The 20913-nt window shown below is 39.5% G+C and overlaps 6 protein-coding genes across 6 annotated transcripts; 3 read left to right on the forward strand and 3 right to left on the reverse strand.

Moving 5' to 3' along the window:
* Positions 1–2906: 2906 nt before the first annotated feature.
* Positions 2907–3847, reverse strand: LOC131890376 (histone H4). Its single transcript, XM_059239713.1, has one exon. The coding sequence runs from the start codon at positions 3841–3843 to the stop codon at positions 3532–3534; it is 312 nt and encodes a 103-aa protein (XP_059095696.1). The 5' UTR covers positions 3844–3847; the 3' UTR covers positions 2907–3531.
* A 385-nt stretch (positions 3848–4232) lies between these two features.
* LOC131890373 (histone H3) lies at positions 4233–4827 on the forward strand. The gene has a single exon (XM_059239710.1). It carries the CDS (start codon positions 4279–4281, stop codon positions 4687–4689), a length of 411 nt encoding a protein of 136 aa, XP_059095693.1. The 5' UTR covers positions 4233–4278; the 3' UTR covers positions 4690–4827.
* Positions 4828–5273: 446 nt separating this feature from the next.
* On the reverse strand, positions 5274–6200 carry LOC131890374 (histone H2A). The gene has a single exon (XM_059239711.1). The coding sequence runs from the start codon at positions 6098–6100 to the stop codon at positions 5726–5728; it is 375 nt and encodes a 124-aa protein (XP_059095694.1). The 5' UTR covers positions 6101–6200; the 3' UTR covers positions 5274–5725.
* A 1852-nt stretch (positions 6201–8052) lies between these two features.
* On the forward strand, positions 8053–8770 carry LOC131890375 (histone H2B.3-like). Its single transcript, XM_059239712.1, has one exon. It carries the CDS (start codon positions 8248–8250, stop codon positions 8617–8619), a length of 372 nt encoding a protein of 123 aa, XP_059095695.1. The 5' UTR covers positions 8053–8247; the 3' UTR covers positions 8620–8770.
* Positions 8771–9776: 1006 nt separating this feature from the next.
* Positions 9777–10155, reverse strand: LOC131890377 (histone H4-like). Its single transcript, XM_059239714.1, has one exon. It carries the CDS (start codon positions 10107–10109, stop codon positions 9798–9800), a length of 312 nt encoding a protein of 103 aa, XP_059095697.1. The 5' UTR covers positions 10110–10155; the 3' UTR covers positions 9777–9797.
* Positions 10156–10494: 339 nt separating this feature from the next.
* Positions 10495–11612, forward strand: LOC131890372 (histone H1-like). Its single transcript, XM_059239709.1, has one exon. It carries the CDS (start codon positions 10532–10534, stop codon positions 11075–11077), a length of 546 nt encoding a protein of 181 aa, XP_059095692.1. The 5' UTR covers positions 10495–10531; the 3' UTR covers positions 11078–11612.
* Positions 11613–20913: the final 9301 nt, after the last annotated feature.

Here is a 20913-nt window from a genome sequence, read left to right on the forward strand (position 1 = left end):
AAATTGTTTATTTATCAATCCAAATCAATCTCTGTGGCATTGAAAATCTACAAACAGGCCTAGTATTTGTATTTGTTTAGCATCTCTCTATTTAACCAACGAGACTCTTTTAATATTAATTTTTCGCCACTCTTCCGCATGATTTCTTGTCAATATCTGGCAAATAGTCGAAAATGGCCAATCAACCGTGCTCTGAACAAAGCATACTTATTTCGCGTCAACAATCAATCTTCAAGCCATTCATTTCGTTCACATTAAAAAGTGTTTCAGTGATGCAAGGTATTATGCCAAAGAAAAGGTAGATTTGTCATCCCTGTCTTGATATCCTGGCCAACGGCTTGTGAGGTACGGATACGAGTCAATTTCTGAAGTGATATAAATACCCGATCCATCCCGTATAAAGTCAGTCTTGAGACAATATCACCGGTGACCGTAATCTGTTGAACAGATTCAAAGTGTGTGTAGTGCAGTGGCGTAAGTAAGGCTTCGACTATCAAAGGTTATTTATGAGTGAAGTGTAGTGACTAGTGATGGGAGATGTTGAAAGATTGATAACCTTCATGAGTTGGCCAATGTGGTCAAGGTATGGTCTTTGAACAAGATGTCAAGCCAATTTAGTTGGCGGTGTTACTTTTTTTGATACTTAAACTAACCAAATCTAGGAGAATTTCACCTCGATTGGCCACGATTTGAAAAATGAGCACCGCCAACTACATAAGCGGTGAAGAATAACGTAATCCCGATTTGAATCAATCCCGAGATGAGATCAGGTAAGACAAAAACGTGACTCGGGGCAAAGTTGGCATCCAATGCCGACAGGGTGGGCAATTTTGAGAATTAGCGTGACTTTTGGACACCAAGTGGACAAAAGTGTCCAAAAGTGGACAAAAGTGGACAAAAGATGGACAAAAGTGGACAAAAGTGGACAAAAGTGGACAAAAGTGGACAAAAGTAGACAAAAGTGAACAAAAGTGGGCAGAATGTGTCCAAAATTAAGTACAATTGGGCAAAAGGGGATTGACAAGCAAACACTTTTAAACCCTAAATCATGTTATTTCTTTACCAAATCTAGATGTGAACCAGCAAATAGAATCAGTAATCAATAAAATCTAAGCTTTCTTCAAACACATAAATATGAAGTAACAATAGCCTTTTCACTAACGTTTTTAATTTCCAAGATATCACTTAACCAAATTCGTTATCTTGATACAATACAGCTTTATAAAGTCAAAACAAATATCTTTAATATATTTTTGAATGTTAATAAGTCAAAGCCACACTATAATCAGGGCTTTGGTGGTGGGTAATTTTTAACAAAGATTTAAAAAAAAAATTTTGAAAAAGCTTAGGAGCTGATAATAAATATCCAATAATACTTCTCATATTTGTAATATACATAACATATTTATAAGGAGTGCATGAATTACACTTTTATAATACATCTAAAAACTAAGATATATGTTTCTATAAGAAACATTGAGAATCTCATTTCCTGCATCAAGCGCATCTTTAAAAGTTAAAAATATGCCTAACAATGTCTCAATTAACTTACTTATGGAAGAAAACCATAAGTATAGGAAAATATGTCATTATTAGATTTTAGCAATTCGTAAGAGATTCAATATTTAATATTAGTACTTTTTAAGAAGAAATCCCAAATGACTGATGATTTTAAGTAAAACATTTTTGCAAAAAGTTAATAATGTTGAAATAATGAAGCCAGATAACCAGAATATAATGTTTAGCTATTTCATTTTTGAATCCTTTGCAACAGCTGCATTCTACTAGAGGGAGACTTTGTTCCCTGCTTGCTTTTCTAATCTAACGTAAGAAAAAAAGAGTTAAGAACTGTCTTTCAAATACCTTTTTGGGTATGTTAGAGGTATGTGGCAAGGGTTTTAAAGACTTATCTTGCTCTTGGAACCATCAATGAGCAATTTTTGAAGTAGAGGATAGGTTTCATACAGAATATCCTTTATATTTGTAGTTTTAAAGGTTCGTATTTTTGGACACTTTTGTCCACTTTTGTCCACTTTTGTCCACTTTTGTCCACCCTTATTTTGGACATTTTTGGACACTTTGGACATTTTGGACAGGGGTGGACAAAAGTGTCCAAAAATGAAATGCCACCTGAATGCCGATAATCGCGGTAGAGGTGACAAAGGATGAAATCGTGAAAGGTTCAGAATCAGGCCTAAATCGTAGGGTGGGAAGTGAAGGGGGGGGGGCAGGCTTTGAAGGCCTGATTTGGGCACTCAATCTGTTGCCTATCGGCTACAATCGCACATAGTACTTGGTCAATGAGAATCCCGGCCGTCTCAACAGGTCTCTAGCACAGCATGCCTCCATCTTGGCATGCTCCTAGTAGTTCATGGCCCACCCCAGCACGCCCCCTTCTCAACATACATCCCAATTTCCTCTTCGGTTTCATTCCCGACCTGTTATTATAATGTCCAATGCGGTAATTTCAGGAGACATGATTGTTGGAATATCGCTCAAAACTCATACTTGCAATGAAGATGAGCTGACTGAATAGCGGTAAAGCAGTGGTTATTGAGGTGAATGATCAAAAAGAAAATGAATCCCCCAAATTTCTATGCAAAAATTTGGGAAGGATCAATCAGCATTTACCATTACTACATATTTGCTTCCAATTAAATATGGACAGCTGTAGCTCTGTCCCTGGAGACAAAGTACCAATGATACATTTGATGTCGATAAACCCTTATGCACTAAATATCCTATGATTGGCATCATATCTCAATGCAGTAAATACTTTCTTCCAATTAAATTTGGACTGTAGTAACTCTACATTACATCCAATCTGTACCGGGTATAGACTGAATGTCATTTCATTCCGTTTCCCGGCTCCGTAGAGCAAAGTCCCAATGATTGTCAAACAAGGGTCATGATTTTGGGTTGTTTTATTTTCCATAAATCTGGTCACTCGTCAGCTGTTGAACAAATTATTGTTTTGATCCCCTTCAATGCAATCTTCTGAAAACACTCATGAATTTTTTTATTTAACGTGAACACTATGTTTTAGGTACACTTACTAACACATAATTTGAATGGAAGATTTAACGGGTAGAATTGGTCGATTTAAGACCTCTTTCTTGTTAATGAGGAATAAGAATTATAAAAACCCAATGTATCAGACACACATTCAGTAGATGTCAAGAGTGATAACAAGGATGGTGATATGTAAATTAGATTGTTCAACACTTATTGAAGGTTAAAGGAGGTATAGAAATGCATTACTCGTCAAGTATTGGTTCTCTTGGCCGCTGGATTCTCAAAATTGGATTGGCATGTAGTAGTGTGTACTAATCGTGAGATGCATTATAATTGCTGATAGATGGTGCCTACACTTGGATTACTTTCACCTTAATCGGCTTGGTAAGTGAAGATAAATGTTTCATTTTGTATTATGGTACATATAGCTTTTCGTCTTTGTGAGGGATCTGGTGGTGGCCCTTAAAAGGGCCTGATGTTGGATATGGTATGTGGTCAGGGACGATAATGTTGGAATTAACCTCCGAATCCATACAGGGTTCGGCCTTGTCGCTTCAGAGCGTAGACCACGTCCATGGCGGTGACGGTCTTTCGCTTGGCGTGTTCAGTGTAGGTGACGGCATCACGGATGACATTCTCAAGGAACACCTTGAGGACCCCACGAGTCTCTTCATAGATCAAGCCAGAGATACGCTTGACTCCACCACGACGAGCCAATCGCCGGATAGCGGGCTTGGTAATACCTTGGATGTTATCACGCAAGACTTTGCGATGACGCTTGGCGCCTCCTTTACCCAAACCTTTGCCTCCTTTGCCTCGTCCTGTCATGATGATTGTTCAATAGAAATTGATACTAGATGGCAGGACCGCATTGTATTTATACTCTGAACGAAAACGCTTGTTCTCCTGAGTCGCTGTTGCCTAGAGCAGCTGATGTTTTTGGCCCTTGGAAAAACCGTTGGTCTCTCTGTGATGACCCGCAAATTTTTAGTTCCCACAATCACATGAGTACAAATTGTATTTATGTGTATTGAAACAATGTTTAAGTTCACTTGTAGAGTCTAAACATTGTAATTTCTTTGCCCTTGAAAGTGTCAAAATACATTAATGATGGTTGCTTGTGCTTCAAAAACTTTCAGTTATCAACATTGTAACAAAAATGGCATTTATTTCATTTGAGCTAGTCTCCATCATACATAGTATAAAGACCCGACACTTCTGCAAAGTGCTCATCATTTTTGAATCTCGCGTTCAACTAGAATCATGGCTCGTACCAAACAAACTGCCCGTAAATCTACTGGTGGCAAAGCGCCCCGGAAGCAGTTGGCCACCAAGGCTGCCCGTAAATCCGCCCCGGCCACCGGCGGTGTGAAGAAGCCGCATCGTTATCGTCCCGGAACCGTGGCTCTGCGTGAGATCCGTCGCTACCAAAAGTCCACGGAATTGCTCATCCGCAAGCTGCCCTTCCAACGTCTGGTGCGTGAGATTGCCCAGGACTTCAAGACCGACTTGCGCTTCCAGTCGAGCGCCGTCATGGCTCTGCAAGAGGCCTCCGAGGCCTACTTGGTGGGTCTCTTTGAGGACACCAACTTGTGCGCCATCCACGCTAAGCGCGTCACCATCATGCCCAAGGACATCCAGCTCGCCCGCCGCATCCGTGGTGAGCGTGCCTAAGCTTTGCTCAAATCCCAGCGGACTTCACTACGTACCTTACAACAGGCCTTTTTCAAGGCCAACATTTTTGTTCCATTGAGTCATATCTGCGTCCAAATGCCCGTTGTATTGAAAAATAAACAAAATATATGCTGTTAATATGTACTCATGTCTTGACGAAGGAAGAGGGTTTTGCGAGGCTGAATGTATCACTTTGCTCAAGAACGTCCTACAATAGGGCATAATGATGGCTTTGGTTAGAGTCATGATGTACACGTCTGAGTCGTGTCGTTGTGATCCGTTCGCCAAATGATGCAAAGAGCCGAGCATTTTCTCGGTCCAAAGAATTGTCCACCTGGCTTTACTTCCTCGCAAATAGTTTAAGTATAGATATAACTGCTGTTGTCCGTGTTGCAGTTGCATGAATATTATTTTGGGAATAATGATGTTTTCTTATCATTGGGAAAAGATGCAATATTATTCACCCCCAATCGACCATAATTGATGTAGTCAAGACTCCCTAAAAAGGAACTGTAAAATCCAAAGCTGAAAAAAGTAAGGGGAGGAAAAATGGTTCTGAGGGGTATGAATTGAAGTGAGGCGATTTAAATTAACAGGATTAGCATGAGATATATCATTGTAAGGTTAAGGAAAGAGAAAAAGCGCAAGATTCGCGATAGAGCACTAGCTAAGATGGTGTTTCATTCAAGGTAAACGTGTTCCTAAATTTCATAGCATTAATATTGTTCATAATACTCGTATCACGGTATTCTGACATATTCATCATTACCTTAAGGTTTCTTCCCCTGGCTGCATTATATTGAAAATTGATGTTATCAATATATTGAAAGGATTATGATTGTTAACCGTTAAGAATTGCCAATATCACCCTTTTTATCCAGGCCTCTAATGACCATGCATCAACTTTGGAGATCCTAACACGTTTCACCATGATGCTCAATGGAAATTGAGATACCCAATTGCTATTACAATTCTTTGAAAAGTGTTTTTGGCCCTGAAAAGGGCCTTTGGAGGTAGGATGTTGCAATGGGAAGATTTAAGCCTTCTTCTCGGTCTTCTTGGGGAGGAGGACGGCTTGAATGTTGGGCAGTACACCGCCTTGAGCGATGGTCACACCGGACAGGAGCTTGTTCAATTCCTCGTCGTTACGTATGGCCAGTTGCAAGTGACGGGGAATGATACGGGTCTTCTTGTTGTCACGGGCAGCGTTGCCAGCCAACTCGAGGACCTCAGCCGCCAAGTACTCCATGACAGCGGCCAAGTACACGGGGGCACCGGCTCCCACTCGTTCGGCGTAGTTTCCCTTGCGGAGAAGACGATGGATACGCCCAACAGGGAACTGGAGTCCAGCACGGTTGGATCGGCTCTTGGCCTTGCCCTTAACTTTGCCTCCTTTGCCTCGTCCGGACATGATTACTTAGTAAATTGAGATGCGTCGAAAGATATCTCAATGAATCTCAAAGATGCTGTAGAAGAGGGTTCTGAGAGTATTTGTAGTCAAAAGCGGGGTTCTAAACGGTCTTCTTTACCCTCAGTTTTCTCTTTGAAACTAGCCAATCAGCTGCCTTTGTCCTAAAAAAACAGCTGTGAACTAATCCTCCGAGGAGGGCATTTCAGTGTTACCACGCAGTCTCTTTTGTATGTGTGCTTGTAGCGATGCATGAACATTGAGTTCCTTAAAAAAATGTAATTGGCCTTTTTATGGCCTTGTCAACACAAACACCAAGTTTAACCCAGCACAAGCTCTAATTCAACGCAAGATTGTTTAAGTCTGTTCAAGAAAATATCTGTCTAACTCAACACCACCTTGCTAAACCAAACACAAGGTAACCCAAGTCAAGACAAGCTTGCCTAACTCAAGAAAAGCTTTTCTGTCCTAATGCAAGCCTGTTTAAATCAAGGCAAGCGTGTTTAACTCGACACAAGGTAGTTTAAGCTAGCACAAGCTCAACATAAGTTTAAAAACTCAACACAATGTATCAGGCACAAACTTGCCCAAAGAAAGACTAAAGGAAGACTATCTGTTCTTTCTCAACACAAGGTAGTCCATCTCGACACAATCTGACTCAAGACAAGCTTGCTTATCTCAATTCAACACAACCTTGCCTAACTCAACCCAAGATTGTTTAAGTCTGTTCAAGAAAATATTGATGTAACTCAGGATCACCTTGCTAAACCCTCAATAAAAGCTTTTCTGTCCCAAAACAAGCATGTCTAACTCAACACAAACTTGCCCAAAGTAAGACTGTCTTGTCTTACTAAACATAAGGTAGTCCAACTCCACACAAGCTTGTCTGACTCAAGACAAGCTTGCTTAACTCAATTCAAGATTGCCTAACTCAACACCACCTTGCTAAACCAAATACAAGGTGACTCAAGTTAACACAAACTTGTCTAACTCAAGAAAACTTTTGTATCCCAAGACAAGCTTGTTTAACTTAATTCAAGATTCTCTATTTCAACTCAAGAAAGTCTAACTCAACACCAACTTGCTCAAAATAAGACTATCTTGTCTTACTTAACACCTGGTGGTCTAACTCAACACAAGCTTGTCTGACATGAGACAATCTTAAATCAAGCTCGGGAAGATTGATTTAAGATTGTCTAACTCAACATAGCTTGCTTATCTCGATTCAAGGTTGTTTTAATAAACACAAGCTTCCTGATCTCAATTTAACACAACCTTGCCAAATCAGCAGAGGCTGGTCAAAACCAATTCTTGATGAGTTAGTCTACTCAGGACAAACTCAACATAAGTTCGAAAACAATGTAGCATAAATCAACTCAAGAAAGTCTAACTCAACACCAACTTGCTCAAAATAAGACTATCTTGTCTTACTCAACACCTGGTGGTCTAACTCAACACAAGCGGTGACCCAAGTCAAGAAAAGCGTGTTTGTCTCAAACTCAAGGAAAGCTTGTTTCACTAAAGACAAGCTTGTTTCACTCAAGACAATTCAACTCGAGCTTGTCTAACTCATCACAAGATGAACCACCTGAACACAAGCTTGGTTTAGTCCATTCAATACAAGCGTGTCTAACTCTACACTAGGTGAACTACCTCAACACAAGCTCCCATAACTTAATACAAGTTTGCATAAGTTAAGCACCATGGAATCTAAATAAATTTGTGTTGCCTTTCCCAAACTTGAACTTCAAAGTTCATAGCATTCATCCTCTTTTTGCGACAGTTCGGTTTTTGCTTATGAATGTTACTATTTATTCTAATGCTTCCATTCTCAGTTGGCAAAAAATCATGGATTCCAACTGGTATAGGTCATTTTATTTTGGCTTCCCTGATTATCAAGAGTCATTGCCCTTTGGTTCTAAGAAGAGACGCTGCTCTACTCTCACTATGGTTACCAACATCCAGGAAACCCGTCACATTGAACGGTTAATTTGCCCTCTCCTTTCCTTTCTCTAACATATGACTGGGTCTAGTCAGCCAACCAGTGTGAGGAACGGCTCTGAGAACATCGCTCGCCATATAAAAGCTGTGCTCGAGTTTGACTCATCATCAAACTTGTTTGAACTCACGACCAGCTCATCACTGTCACCATGCCTCCCAAAGTCTCCGGAAAAGCTGCCAAGAAGGCCGGCAAAGCCCAAAAGAACATCTCCAAGGGCGACAAGAAGAAGAACCGCAAGCGCAAGGAGTCCTACGCTATCTACATCTACAAGGTGTTGAAGCAGGTCCATCCCGACACTGGCATCTCTTCCAAGGCCATGTCCATCATGAACTCGTTCGTGAATGATATCTTTGAGCGTATTGCCTCTGAGGCTTCTCGCCTGGCTCACTATAACAATCGTTCGACCATCACCTCCCGGGAGATCCAAACCGCCGTGCGACTCCTCTTGCCTGGAGAGTTGGCCAAGCATGCCGTTTCTGAGGGAACCAAAGCCGTCACCAAATACACCTCCTCCAAGTAAACATCCCAGGAGTGTGTTTCAAGCACCCAAAGGCCTTTTTCAAGGCCAAAAATCCATGTTTGACAGATTTAAGCCTTCAAATTAAGTTTGGTCCGCCATTCACTAAGATATTAACTGTGATCTGATAAGGAATGAATTGTTTTGAACCCAGGTTACTGGCTTATATTTAAGGAATCCAGGGTTCTATGTGTTATTGAAAATTACGAAGACTAATTCGTTTCCTCAATGATTTGGTTCAGAATCTTTCAGTTTAAGAAGCCCTTGATTTCTCAGAAAAAGTGAGGATTTCCCAATAATATCATAGCTTTGGGGTAGGTCGCAGCTATCGTTGGTGTATTTTTAGTGGCTACTTAAAATGGTCCTTGGAAGTGAGTTGTCGGTCAAGTAACAGGCAAGCATCGGGAATTGGCACATTCATAGCCCATTAATGAAAAAGAATGTGACAGTCAATGAACAGTTATCAATTTGACCACCTCATGTTTATATTCTTGTTTAGGATGTTTGTACATACAGTTCTATACACCATTTAATTTTACGTTTCAGAATCGTAATGAAGGTTGTTATTATTATTTTCTGCAAGTGATTAAACTTAATCTTAAGGAGTATTTTGGCTACAAAAAGTGATTCTAAAACTGCCATGAAAATTGATGATTATTAGATTTCCACAAAGAGATAGTTTGTTTTTAATTCGTGGACATTCAGAGTACTCCATTGTGACCAACTTCAGACTACATGGTGGACAAGTAATGCTGATGTTTTGTGGCCAATGTAAGGGACAGTGGCCATTTACTTTTTCTCTTGGCCATTGAATGTTTATAGCGGCCACTGACAGTAAAATTTGTTGTGCCCACTGAATTTCGAATTGGTCAGTTTTGGAATGTTGAACATCAACGCCACTTCACAAACGCCATTCGGCACATTTTTCCCAACATTCAAAGCACTGCGTGTACCACCAAAAGGATCATTGCCTGAACGCCATGTCACTTGTAACAGACTGTTTCCCTCTCTGCCACAATTGTCCACTTGGAACAGTTCTACAATGTCTCAACAAATCCTTTCCCTACTCTTGCAATTTAATATTACTACTGTTATGCTCAATTTTGATCTCCAATTTAGACTGAGTTGTGGTCCTGAAAAGGACCGGTTCTTTGGTTGTGTTGCTGATGGGTAGGGTTTGTTTAACCACCGAATCCGTAAAGGGTTCGGCCTTGTCGCTTCATAGCGTAGACCACGTCCATGGCGGTGACGGTCTTTCGCTTGGCGTGTTCAGTGTAGGTGACGGCATCACGGATGACATTCTCAAGGAACACCTTGAGGACACCACGAGTCTCTTCGTAGATCAATCCAGAGATACGCTTGACGCCACCACGACGAGCCAATCGTCGGATAGCGGGCTTGGTGATACCTTGGATGTTATCACGCAAGACTTTGCGATGACGCTTCGCGCCTCCTTTACCCAAACCTTTGCCTCCTTTGCCTCGTCCAGTCATTGTTCACAAGTTTACTCTAAATGCTTATGATGTAGATGTTCCAAAGTCCACAGCTTTTATACCCAAGGGAGGGCGCCACAATCCGGGTTTCAACGCCATAGCTACTCCTCCTCTCCCCCTGTCAAATTTGGACCAATCCCAGTCCGTATTTCCGAGAAACAAGGGTGAGCAAGAGGAAATGGACCCATTACCGCGCCTGCCTTGTTAAGCAAGCTGGATCGGCAATGAACTCGCTCTTGGTGCGAACCAATCAACAGGCAGATGCAGACAGGTTTTGGTTCTTGCTTGTTCTGGTTCAGTTGATGTCCCGGTTATTTCAAAAAATGGCGGCGAAACTGGTGGCAATGGACGATGTGTTCCCTATATAAAAAGGATGGAACCGTTTGTCACGGTATTCTATTCCCAGAAACGCTGCCATCAAGATGAGTGATTCACCCGCTAAAACCAAAAAGGTTTCCAAGCCCAAGGCTAAGCCTACCCATCCCCCTACATCGGTGATGGTGATGGCGGCCATCAAGGCGTTGAAGGAGCGCAACGGCTCATCTTTGCCCGCCATCAAGAAGTACATCGCTGCCAACTACAAAGTCGATGTGGTTAAGAACGCCCATTTCATCAAGAAGGCCCTCAAGGCTTTGGTCGAGAAGAAGAAGCTCGTCCAAACCAAGGGAGCTGGTGCCTCCGGCTCGTTCAAACTGGCCGCTGCCGCCAAGGTCGAGAAGCCTAAGGCTGTTGCCAAGCCCAAGAAGGCCAAGACTCCTAAGAAAAAAGTTGCGGCCAAGAAGCCCGCTGGTGAGAAGAAGGCTAAGTCTCCTAAGAAGAAGACTGCTGCCAAGAAACCCGCCGCTGCTGCTGCCAAACCCAAGAAGGCCAAGACCCCCAAGAAGAAGGCTGCACCCGCCAAAAAGACTCCCGTGAAGAAGGTGAAGAAAACCTCTCCCAAAAAGAAGGCCGCCCCCAAGAAGAAGTAAATGAATTTTGATCGGTGCTAAGATCCAACCGCACAAGGCTCTTTTCAGAGCCAAAACATACTCATTTAGAGGTTAATTTCTAAGCTATCCTTGATGGGGAATCTTTCTTATATAAAGCGGAATTGGGACTGGAAGGTGAGGAAAATGATTTTGAGGCTGGTACTTCACAGTTTTACATCAAGGTATGGTAAACAGCGTCAACGATAATAGGAATTTAAGTTGGGTCGAGGATGCTCGCAAGATATGCCCTCTGCCTTAATATACCACGTGGTTCTGTAACGTCAACACCACTGAGTTGAACACGACAGTAATAATCACTACTATATGCATGACCAACTTATATATTTTAATCGGTCGTTGCAACTTTCGCATGTTTATGAACAAATTTAATTGATTCCTTTACTCCGTTTCTGCTCCGCTCAAAAAATGTTCTAAATCAGATTATCTTCAACGGAAGTTATTCCAATTGATGTCTTGTAACCTCGATTCTTAATTTCTATTTATTTCCCTCTGCATAATGGTGCCAAAAGGCATATCTGTCTGCTTGAGAAATAGATTGATGCCAAAGAAAAAAATCATGGCTTATAGGTGAAGTATATTCAAAGAAGGTCGCAGAACACTATGATTCGCTTTATTGACCCCTTCGGTCGGACTTTTTAAGGCAATGACTAGAATAGTTTTTTTCGTTGAGCGGAGGAAGCGCCCTCTGCTTTGTGTAGTTGCAGACAAACAAACGTAGAAACGAGAAAACACGCTCTACGATGCCAGACCTCATCCAGAGATTATTAAATGAATAATTTATTGCCCAATTGACACAATGAATAAGCCAACAACTTGTCTGAGACACGTTTCAAATTCATTGTGGGTAAATCCCGAACAATTATGACATGCAAATAATCATTTTACAAAAGATCATATACTGTATGATATATAACTCCCCAACACTTTGACAATACCATTTCCAACAAATAGAGACGCGCAAAGTACCGGATCGGATTTCAGCTACGTGAGCTAGTCAGGCTGCGCCACAATCATGGCAAGAACTACCATGATTTCAGCACATCCAGTGCTTCCAATTTTTCATTGACAAAACCGTTCGACAACTAATTTAAACCATTTAAGTCCAACATTCACTTGAAAAAGACGATATTACAAGGCAAATGACGAAAACATGCAGAAATACGAAAACAATATTTGGTGCCAACATTTTGTCATCAGTAAGAAGTGTGGTGACACTTTCTTCTACCATATGAAATCCCAAGGCTCTACACTTCTTTATAGTACAGTTTCACAAGTTTTTGGTGACTAGCTTTAAAAGCAACACTTTTCTAAACTTGGCATTAGCTTTTTTAGTACACTTCAATGAAATAATGGGCTGATGAAAAGTCGCTTGTATGCTGACAGTATACAAAACAATGAATACAATAGCTCTGTGTTTATCCCTATTTGGATGTCAAAAGGGTTTGTAATTCTGTGTTATTGGAGCCCTTCTTTGCAACACTGCCCAAACTAAACGGGAAGAGGCACCATGGATTGTTAAATAAACTACTCGTGACATGCCATGAAAGCGATATCTTTTCCGAACGTTATGTGACCCGGGTCATTCATTATTTAATTTTTTTTTGATAAAACTACCCAAAAGAACACAAACGTGTTATAATTCAAAAGATAGAAATCGGCCCAATCGGCCCTTATTTGCTAGAGGCTGACTTATAAAGCGCAATCTGAAGTGCAAGACGTAAACCATATTTCGAGTAGCGTAATGCGGCTATTGGGACATTTAAGCAGGAAAGGAAAATGACGTTACCATCTAATTTTGGTAAGTTACTTGCTCTTTTGAGGCTTCATAGTTCTTTGTTCAGGGTTTAAAGTAGAGTTCCACTTCATCCAACCACAAAAGGAACGGTTTATTTAACATTGTATTTTTTATCAACTGTCACAGCATTACACAGGATGCCAAAAAAATGCCCAGACAAATGAGGGTACTTTTTGAAATCAGGACAGAATTTCATTGTGGATGACAAGTTCCGTGGCTCCTCATGAAAAACAAAGTTAAATTTGAATCGATGTTTTTGCAAATTTGAACCGGTTTAACCCGGCTTTCCAACACTTACCCACTCCAAATCACACTTTTAAAATCAATGATATCTGCATTCGGAATCTGTTTGTATTGTAGTGTCTCTCTCGGGGCTGGCACGGGGTAGAGTCACTTATATCAATCGGTGCTTGAATGTTTCAGGAAACAAATGATCCTAATAGTTGTTTGTTTTCAATACTTGTAGACACTTCACTAGCTACTTTCTCTCGCTCACTCAGAAATCCACCATTGTTTGCTGATTCATTTTTGACTCATTCTTATTAGCCCACAGCTCTGCCAGAGGTGAAATTGCCTGTTCTGGGAAGGACATTTTTTAGGTCAGTTTTGGGTCATGCCCGCCATGCATGGCTCATCTTTCAGAGCTACCAGGTAGGAAATACTATCGAAACTGGCCTTTAAGCAGCCATAATCCGCAAGTCTAGACAAGAAATGTTGGTTTGATATTTGTATCGCGTTAATCGTCATCAGTTCGTGAGGTACGTTTCAAGACAGTGCCGTCAAATAAAATGTGGATAAAAGCGCCAAAATCTTAAGACGTACAGAACCATATCAATTCAAGCTTAAAAAGTGCTTAAAACAGGGCGAAATTACGAGTTATTCAAGACAGAGGCTTTGACATTTAAAAGATACTGACTGTTCATTCTTCTTATATTTTTACACCTTTCTGAATACCTGAAGCGGTCCCATTCAGTTTGGTCATTAACAATGCAAGAATTATTGGAAAACAACACTATAACGCTCAGATTAACCATGGATACCTTTAACAAGGGGATTGGACATTGCAGTTGGCGAAGCTAGGCCACGTTGTGAAAACAACATTTCAGCTCCCCAAAAGACACAAGGGATACTACCATACATTAGGAAAAGGCATTTAAAAAACAAAATAGAGTTTTTACGACAAAATTTTGAGTTATATTCCTTTCAATGAAAATATTGAAAGTGTCTGGGTTAGGTAGTAAAAATTCTAGAGTTTTAAGAATAGGTAATTATGAATATAATAAAAGATGTGTAGTTTGGTCTCAAATACCAGTACCTTACTGCCTGTTTCCATTTATGACTTGTTCAAAGAGCTGTGACAAAAAGAAAGATCGGCCTAGCTCCGCGGATGTCCACTCCTCTAGTTAAAGGTCTCCTGGAGCAGTTCTTTTTTTGGGGGTGTGGGGTGCTAGGGTTGGAGGGGTGCGCCTAACCAAGCCAGGGAAGCCAACCATCACAACGTCCACATCCAAATTCCGTTAAGCAGTTTCAAGTCCGGTATCAGTTTTTGGTTCTCCGTCTGTGGACATGGTTAGCATCTAAAAGTTTCCTTTGAGAAAGGTTGGGGAGGAAATTCAACCGGGGATCTCTCTCATGATAGGAAATTGCGCTAACCACTCATGGTGGTTATATTTTCTGGTTAAGTGTTTGCTCAAATGCCAATACATCTAGATATGTTTTTCTTTGTCCAAGAAGCAAAATCAACAACTTTTGTGAAATACACATGTTTAAAAGTATCTCAGATAAGTGTGTTAAATCACTTAAAGCCCGTTAAAATGCATCATTGTCAAAAAAACGTAATCAATTAGTATTAAACGTACTCTTATTTAAGTATTGACCTAAAATTGCATAAACTTCTATGAAGCACATGCTTACTTATTACAACTCAAACGTTGCGTTTTACGTCTTAAAAGATCGAAAAATGGCCTAATTGTGTTTCCAGTTATTCCCAAGGAATATGAATGTCTTTTTCAATGGCACGAAAAGAAATAATATTGCTCCATTTCCTTTCAGATTTCTTTAAGATTTATTTAAGAGCTAAAAGTAGCAAAAAATGTCGCTTAAAACATGTCAAATTGCCTTTCATTTTTGTTAAGTACCGAAAGCTACACTATCCTATTAAGTTCCTTAAATATTTGAACGATAAATGATACAGTTTAATTTTCAAATTTGTCACTTTTTGCAAAAAATAATTTCTACGTACTAGCGGTGTTTTTATTATATGTTAATAGAATTTTGTCAAAGTTCAAGATTAGGCTTGCTTAAAGTTGCAATTGACGAGTATGGCATCACCACTGTGAAATATTGACCTTAAGTGAGTTTTAAGCTATATTGCATAGTATATTCTGGTTTTTCTACCTGCTTCAGAAAATTGAATTATTTCCATTTATATTTTAGGCATAGAAAAAGCTTATTATATTTCTTGGCAATTGCTTTAAGATATAATCGGAGCAATTTGTGATCAAATTTGATGCAAATGCAATCTTTGAAAACAAGATATCTTTTCGTTTGCTCCATGGATTTGAATAAAATTCTAGTTGGAAACGCAACTAGGGTTACACCCAATATCTATTTATTACGTTTTTGGAAATGTTATCTCTTTGTAGGTTTTAAGTGGATTAATATTTTAATATGAGCTAGAATCCAAGATAATCTCTTACAAAAGTTGTTCCTTTTGTTTCAATAAGAAGGAAAATTGTTATTAGAAGTCTTGGCATTCGCAAAAAACTTTATCAGTACTGTGAGTAACACTACAACACGTCTCCTCCCGTAATCAGGTTAGGCAATTTTGAGAATCAGCTTGACTTTTGGACAGTTTTGTCCACTTGATGTCCAAAAGTGGACAAAAGTAGATAAAGGTGGGCAGAATGTTGTATTGATTCTTCTCATTTTCTGTCATCAAACGCATCTTTAAAAGCTAAAAAGACTTACCTAACAATTTTTAAAGTAACTTGCATGTGGAAGAAAACCATAAAAGTACAAAATGTATCATTCTTAAATTTCAGCAATTGGGTACTATGTTCTATTTTCAGTATTTGCTCTTTTTAAGGGGAAATCCACAATGACTCATGATTTTAAACAACAATTTTGTTACAAAAAAAGTCAACAATGTTGAATAGATGAAGCCATTTCACGAGAAAATAACTTAGCTCTTCCAGTTTTTGAATGCTTTGCACCTGCTGTATTATGACAGAGGGAGGCTTTGCTCCTTGCTTGCTGTCTTAGGTGAGATAGAGCTGAGAATCTGTCTTTCAAATATCTTTTTGGGTCATGTTAGAGGCATATGGCAAAGGTTTTAAAGACTTATTTTGCTTTTGGAACCATCAATGAGCAATTTTTGAAGCAAAAAAATGGATTTCAAGTAGAATTTCTTTTAGATTTGTTTCGCATTTTTGTCAATTTCTGTCCACTTTTGTCCACTTTTGTCCACCCTCATTTTTGGACACGTTTGGACAGTGGTGTACAAAAGTGTCCAAAAATGAAATGCCCACCCTGCCCGTAATAGTCGCTCACAATTTTGAAGGCAAAAATGGGCAAAGCAGATGTAAAACGGCTGGATGACTTGTTGTTGCATGCTACCAGGCTTGAGAGTTTGTCATTATTGAGGTCAGTCATGATGGTAATTTCAACCTGGCAGCGCTGAAAGATGAGGCATGGCCCAAAAATAACCCAAAAAGTATCCTTCCCTGAACAGGCAATTTCACGTCTGGCAGAGCTGTGGGCTAATAACAATGAGTCTAAAATGAATCAACAATCAATGGTGGATTTCTGAGTGAGCGAGAGAAAGTAGCTAGTGAAGTGTCTACAAGTATTGAAAACAAACAACCATTAGCATCATTCGTTTTCTGAAACATTCAAGCACCGATTGTCGTAAGTGACTCTACCCCGTGCCAGCCCCGAGAGAGACACTACAATACAAAAAGATTCCCAATGTAGATATCGTTGATTTTAAAAGTGTGATTTGGAGTGGGTAAGTGCTGGAAGGCCGTGTTAGACCGATTGGGAAACAAGGCCCGGACCATCAAGAACGAAACAGTTTAAGTTAAGTTTTAAGATTTGGCCATGGCTTTGCTAAATGAAATTTTCAAAAACATCGATTCAAATTTTAACTTATTTTTTTATGAACGGCCGCGGAACTTGTCATCCACAATGAAATTGTGCCCCATGATGTCCTGATTTCAAAAAGTACCCTCATTTGATTGGGCATTTTTTGGCAAGATATGGCTTGGGCTTCCCATGACTACTCATGGCTTGACTGGCATGACTTTTCATGCTTGAAAATAACTTGAGAGCCATTTTTTTATTTACTCTCCTCTTTTAGCACTTTCTATTTTTACAAAAGACATTTTGAAACCTTAGCAACGCTTTTTCTTTAATATTTTGCTTTGTAAATTGGCTTTTTAGTACCTCTCCTGTGTTGAAAAGTGCCCTAGTGATCTCCCACAATTTGTGCTGGTGTCATCATTCAGCTACTACTTAAAGGAATCTATAGGATTTGAAAAGATTTTCAGAAGGGTTGGTGGTGTGTTAATGGTATTAGAATAGATCAGCATAAGTTGTTCAACGAAAAATACCTTTTTGATACGTTGGTTTGGTTCGCCTTAAACATTTGATGGGAGGTCCTCAAACGCTTCCGTCAAATGTGCTCAGAGAGAGTCTCCCATGAATTGGGATGGGAATTTTCGTGATCAACTCTGCCTTTTGACCTTGTGTCCCAGGTGCTGAGCAATTCTTGTGTGTGCTTATGAGGAAGTGCGACTTCCAATGAGACAAGTATTCCAGTTATGGGAAGGTTGGCTATGAACGTGGGCACCATCTGATGGCCAGATAATTGTCCGGTCCTTCTGAGGAGGGTCTCATATGTTGTTAGTTCTTGGCATGGGGATCTTCAATGTGGTCTTCATTGCAGAGCGATGGAACTTTTGGAGTTGTTACAATATAGGGCCCCGTTCATTAATTCCGAGCACATTGGTAAATAGTGCTTTAAATCTGATGGAACAATTCCTTCAATCATGGAACTTAATATATCAGTTGGGAAATGATATGGCAATCTGACATTACCAATACGTTGCCATAGCAGAGGTTCAAGTTTATCTAGATGGATCTTCCATGTCAAGAACTTCTTGAAAGTGATCCCTAGCAAGATCATACTTGGCCTATCTGCCTATCACTTTTCTGATGCTTATAAAATATGACTCGAATCAATTCTTTAGAACAATTAGCATGCTAAAAAGTGCAAAATATATTTTTCCTCTCGTTTCTCTAATGAAATTCAGGTTGGATATCCATCGGAGCCTCACTTGAATGTCTCCGCAAGCTTCCTCGTTCCACAATAAAGACTGCTCATTGGATCCCTTCCCACGAACTTTCAACAACCGAAGTCCTATATCTACGTTTTAGTCAAAAGTTTCTAAGCAAAATAGCAATGACATGCGGGCAGAGGAGGATCACATACTCTATAATTGCGGGGTGGACACATGTACAGAGCTAAAGAGCAAATCTTATTTTTACATTTCTAGTGCAGTCTATTTTTTGTGAAAATGTGTAATGCCATGCTGATGTCAACTAGCATATCATTCAATAATGGATGATTCGGACACTAAGCTGCTTCCGAGGTGCCTTTTTCAGAAATGGATGTTTATTACAAAGTATCTTAAAAACAATTCATTTGCTAATGAAGGGAGCAAAAATTGCCAATACAGGTGTGAACCAGTTTGAATTTAGTTTTGACCTTTGACTCGTATACCATATATCTAATTTGAAACTCGAATTTTGAGAGCAATTCAATTATTCACATGCTAACAACATATTTCATAAGATTATTAAGGTTTAGTTGTAATTGCTATGAAATCGAGGTCACAGAAACTCCAAAAAACAGGAAGGTGATAATTAGACAAAACGGAAAAAAACCAAACGAGAAAGGGCCCTTTTTCGGTTTTTCGAAAAATTACCAAAAAATTCATCGAAGTAGAAGGAAGTGTGTTGGGTGCTACACTGGGATTGTAAAGTCTTTGCTGTTTGAAAGAGCACGTCATTTTGTCATTCATTTACTATTGCTTGCTTTCAAATGTAAAATTTTTTGAATTACACATTTTGGATTTTAAATGTATACAAAAGTGCATATTTTGGGTTTCTAAGTATATTCACGTGCATATTCAGACCAGTTTTTTATAAATATTTAATGGCATAAAATGGAGTTTTTGGATGCAACTTTTTGGCCGTTTCTAGGTGTTCTTCGTACAAGACTTGGAGGGGTGCGAAAGAACTCCTAGGATATAAGCAAACGCAAAGAAGTTGTCCGTCCCAATTAAAGATTAATGGTGCAACCGAAGGTAATGAACAAGAAATGGTCTCTTCTTTCAATGAATACTTCTCCTCAATTGGACAACACGTAGGGGACGAGATACCTACCGGTACGACCAATTTCAAAAAAATCATAACATCCCATCAATCAACAACCCAAGGAAACATTGTTTTAAGGCAGTAAATCGAAAAGAAATTCTGAAAATAATAAATGAATTGCTCAAAAAGAACAGCCAAGGACTTGATGGGATCTCTTGCTCGGTACTGAAAGGCATAAAGAATGAAATTGCTGACCCCTTAGCTCGGCTTGTTAATATTTCTTTGATTTCTGGCTTCATCCCACAGTCTTGGAAAATAGCCAAAGTTTTGCCATTGTACAAAGGCGAAGAACAGGAATTGATGTCAAACTATCGCCCCATCAGCATTCTGCCATCATTGTTCAAAATTTTAGAAGAAGTTGTTTACAAGCAAATATTCGGCCCATTTGAAAAAGAGCACTTAAGCGCCTTCCCATTTGGTTTTCGACCAAAACACTCTTCATGACACGCCATACAAAACTTCATGCAAAACATTTTCAAGAAGGGAAATGACTTTAAATATTCCTTGTGCATCTTTGTAGACCTCCGAAAGACATTCGACACTGTAACCACCGTATTTTATTGGAAAAAATGGTCAAATTTCTCAAGGAAACTTTTAGACGCTAACCACGCCCACAGACGGAGAACCAATCTGATACGGACTACGACACTGCCTATCGGAACTTTATACGAATGATGTGATGGCTAGCTTCGCTTGCCGGGCGAGGTTACCCCTCCGACCCTAGCACCCCAAACATAAAAAATACAAAATACAAAAAAAAAATACAGGTACAGTGATAATGTACTCCGATGGTTCAGTTCTTACCTTAATGATCGTAAACAATTAGTCCAAGATGACAATCATGTCTCAACCTGTGCACCCATCAATTGTGGTGTTCCGCAGGGAAGTATTCTTGGCCCATTTCTCTTTTTGATCCTAATAAATGACCTTCCTGAAGCAACACCATTCAAAGTGACGCTATTTGCTGATGACACTACTTTGCAGCAATTCGGTAACGACTTACATAAAGTAAAAGAGGAGACTAGTCAATGGCTGATAGGTACATCAGATTGGTTTAGGAATAATAGATTAGTAATGAACTTTGACAAGACTAAACTCATTGTTTTTAGCCCATGACCTGTTTCGTTCAACTTGCACCTTTTATTAAACGGGTATGTTATTGAAGAGGTGACTTCTAGTGCGCAAAATAAAACTGTTAAGTTTCTTGGATTAAATTTTGACCAGCACTTAACCTGGAAAGATCAAATCAAATACCTCAATCAGAGCATCCGAATAATGTTAAATACCTTCTTTATGGCAAAAAAATACCTCCCTTCTCAATTGAGGATTTTACTTTATATATTAATATAGAGTAAATCTGAATATGGCATTGCTTTTTTGGCAACTGTTCTGCAATTAAAAGTTTAACTACTCTACAAAAGAAAGCAATTCAATGGATCATCAATGCAAACGCAAAATCTCATATTGGTAATATATTTCGCAACCATAAGCTTCTAAAAGTAAAAGATCTTGTCACATATAGTCATATTAAATTTCTCTATAATTGTATCATCATATATGTACCATCGTCAGTCAGAAC

The sequence above is a fragment of the Tigriopus californicus genome, chromosome 11 (assembly GCF_007210705.1).
Source record: "Tigriopus californicus strain San Diego chromosome 11, Tcal_SD_v2.1, whole genome shotgun sequence".
In the NCBI taxonomy this organism is placed as follows: Eukaryota; Metazoa; Arthropoda; class Copepoda; order Harpacticoida; family Harpacticidae; genus Tigriopus; species Tigriopus californicus.

Excerpts from the sequence above, each read along its gene's own strand:
- LOC131890376 (XM_059239713.1), bottom strand. The coding sequence starts at position 3,843 with ATGACAGGACGAGGCAAAGGAGGCAAAGGTTTGGGTAAAGGAGGCGCC.
- LOC131890375 (XM_059239712.1), top strand. The coding sequence starts at position 8,248 with ATGCCTCCCAAAGTCTCCGGAAAAGCTGCCAAGAAGGCCGGCAAAGCC.
- LOC131890372 (XM_059239709.1), top strand. The coding sequence starts at position 10,532 with ATGAGTGATTCACCCGCTAAAACCAAAAAGGTTTCCAAGCCCAAGGCT.
- LOC131890373 (XM_059239710.1), top strand. The coding sequence starts at position 4,279 with ATGGCTCGTACCAAACAAACTGCCCGTAAATCTACTGGTGGCAAAGCG.
- LOC131890377 (XM_059239714.1), bottom strand. The coding sequence starts at position 10,109 with ATGACTGGACGAGGCAAAGGAGGCAAAGGTTTGGGTAAAGGAGGCGCG.
- LOC131890374 (XM_059239711.1), bottom strand. The coding sequence starts at position 6,100 with ATGTCCGGACGAGGCAAAGGAGGCAAAGTTAAGGGCAAGGCCAAGAGC.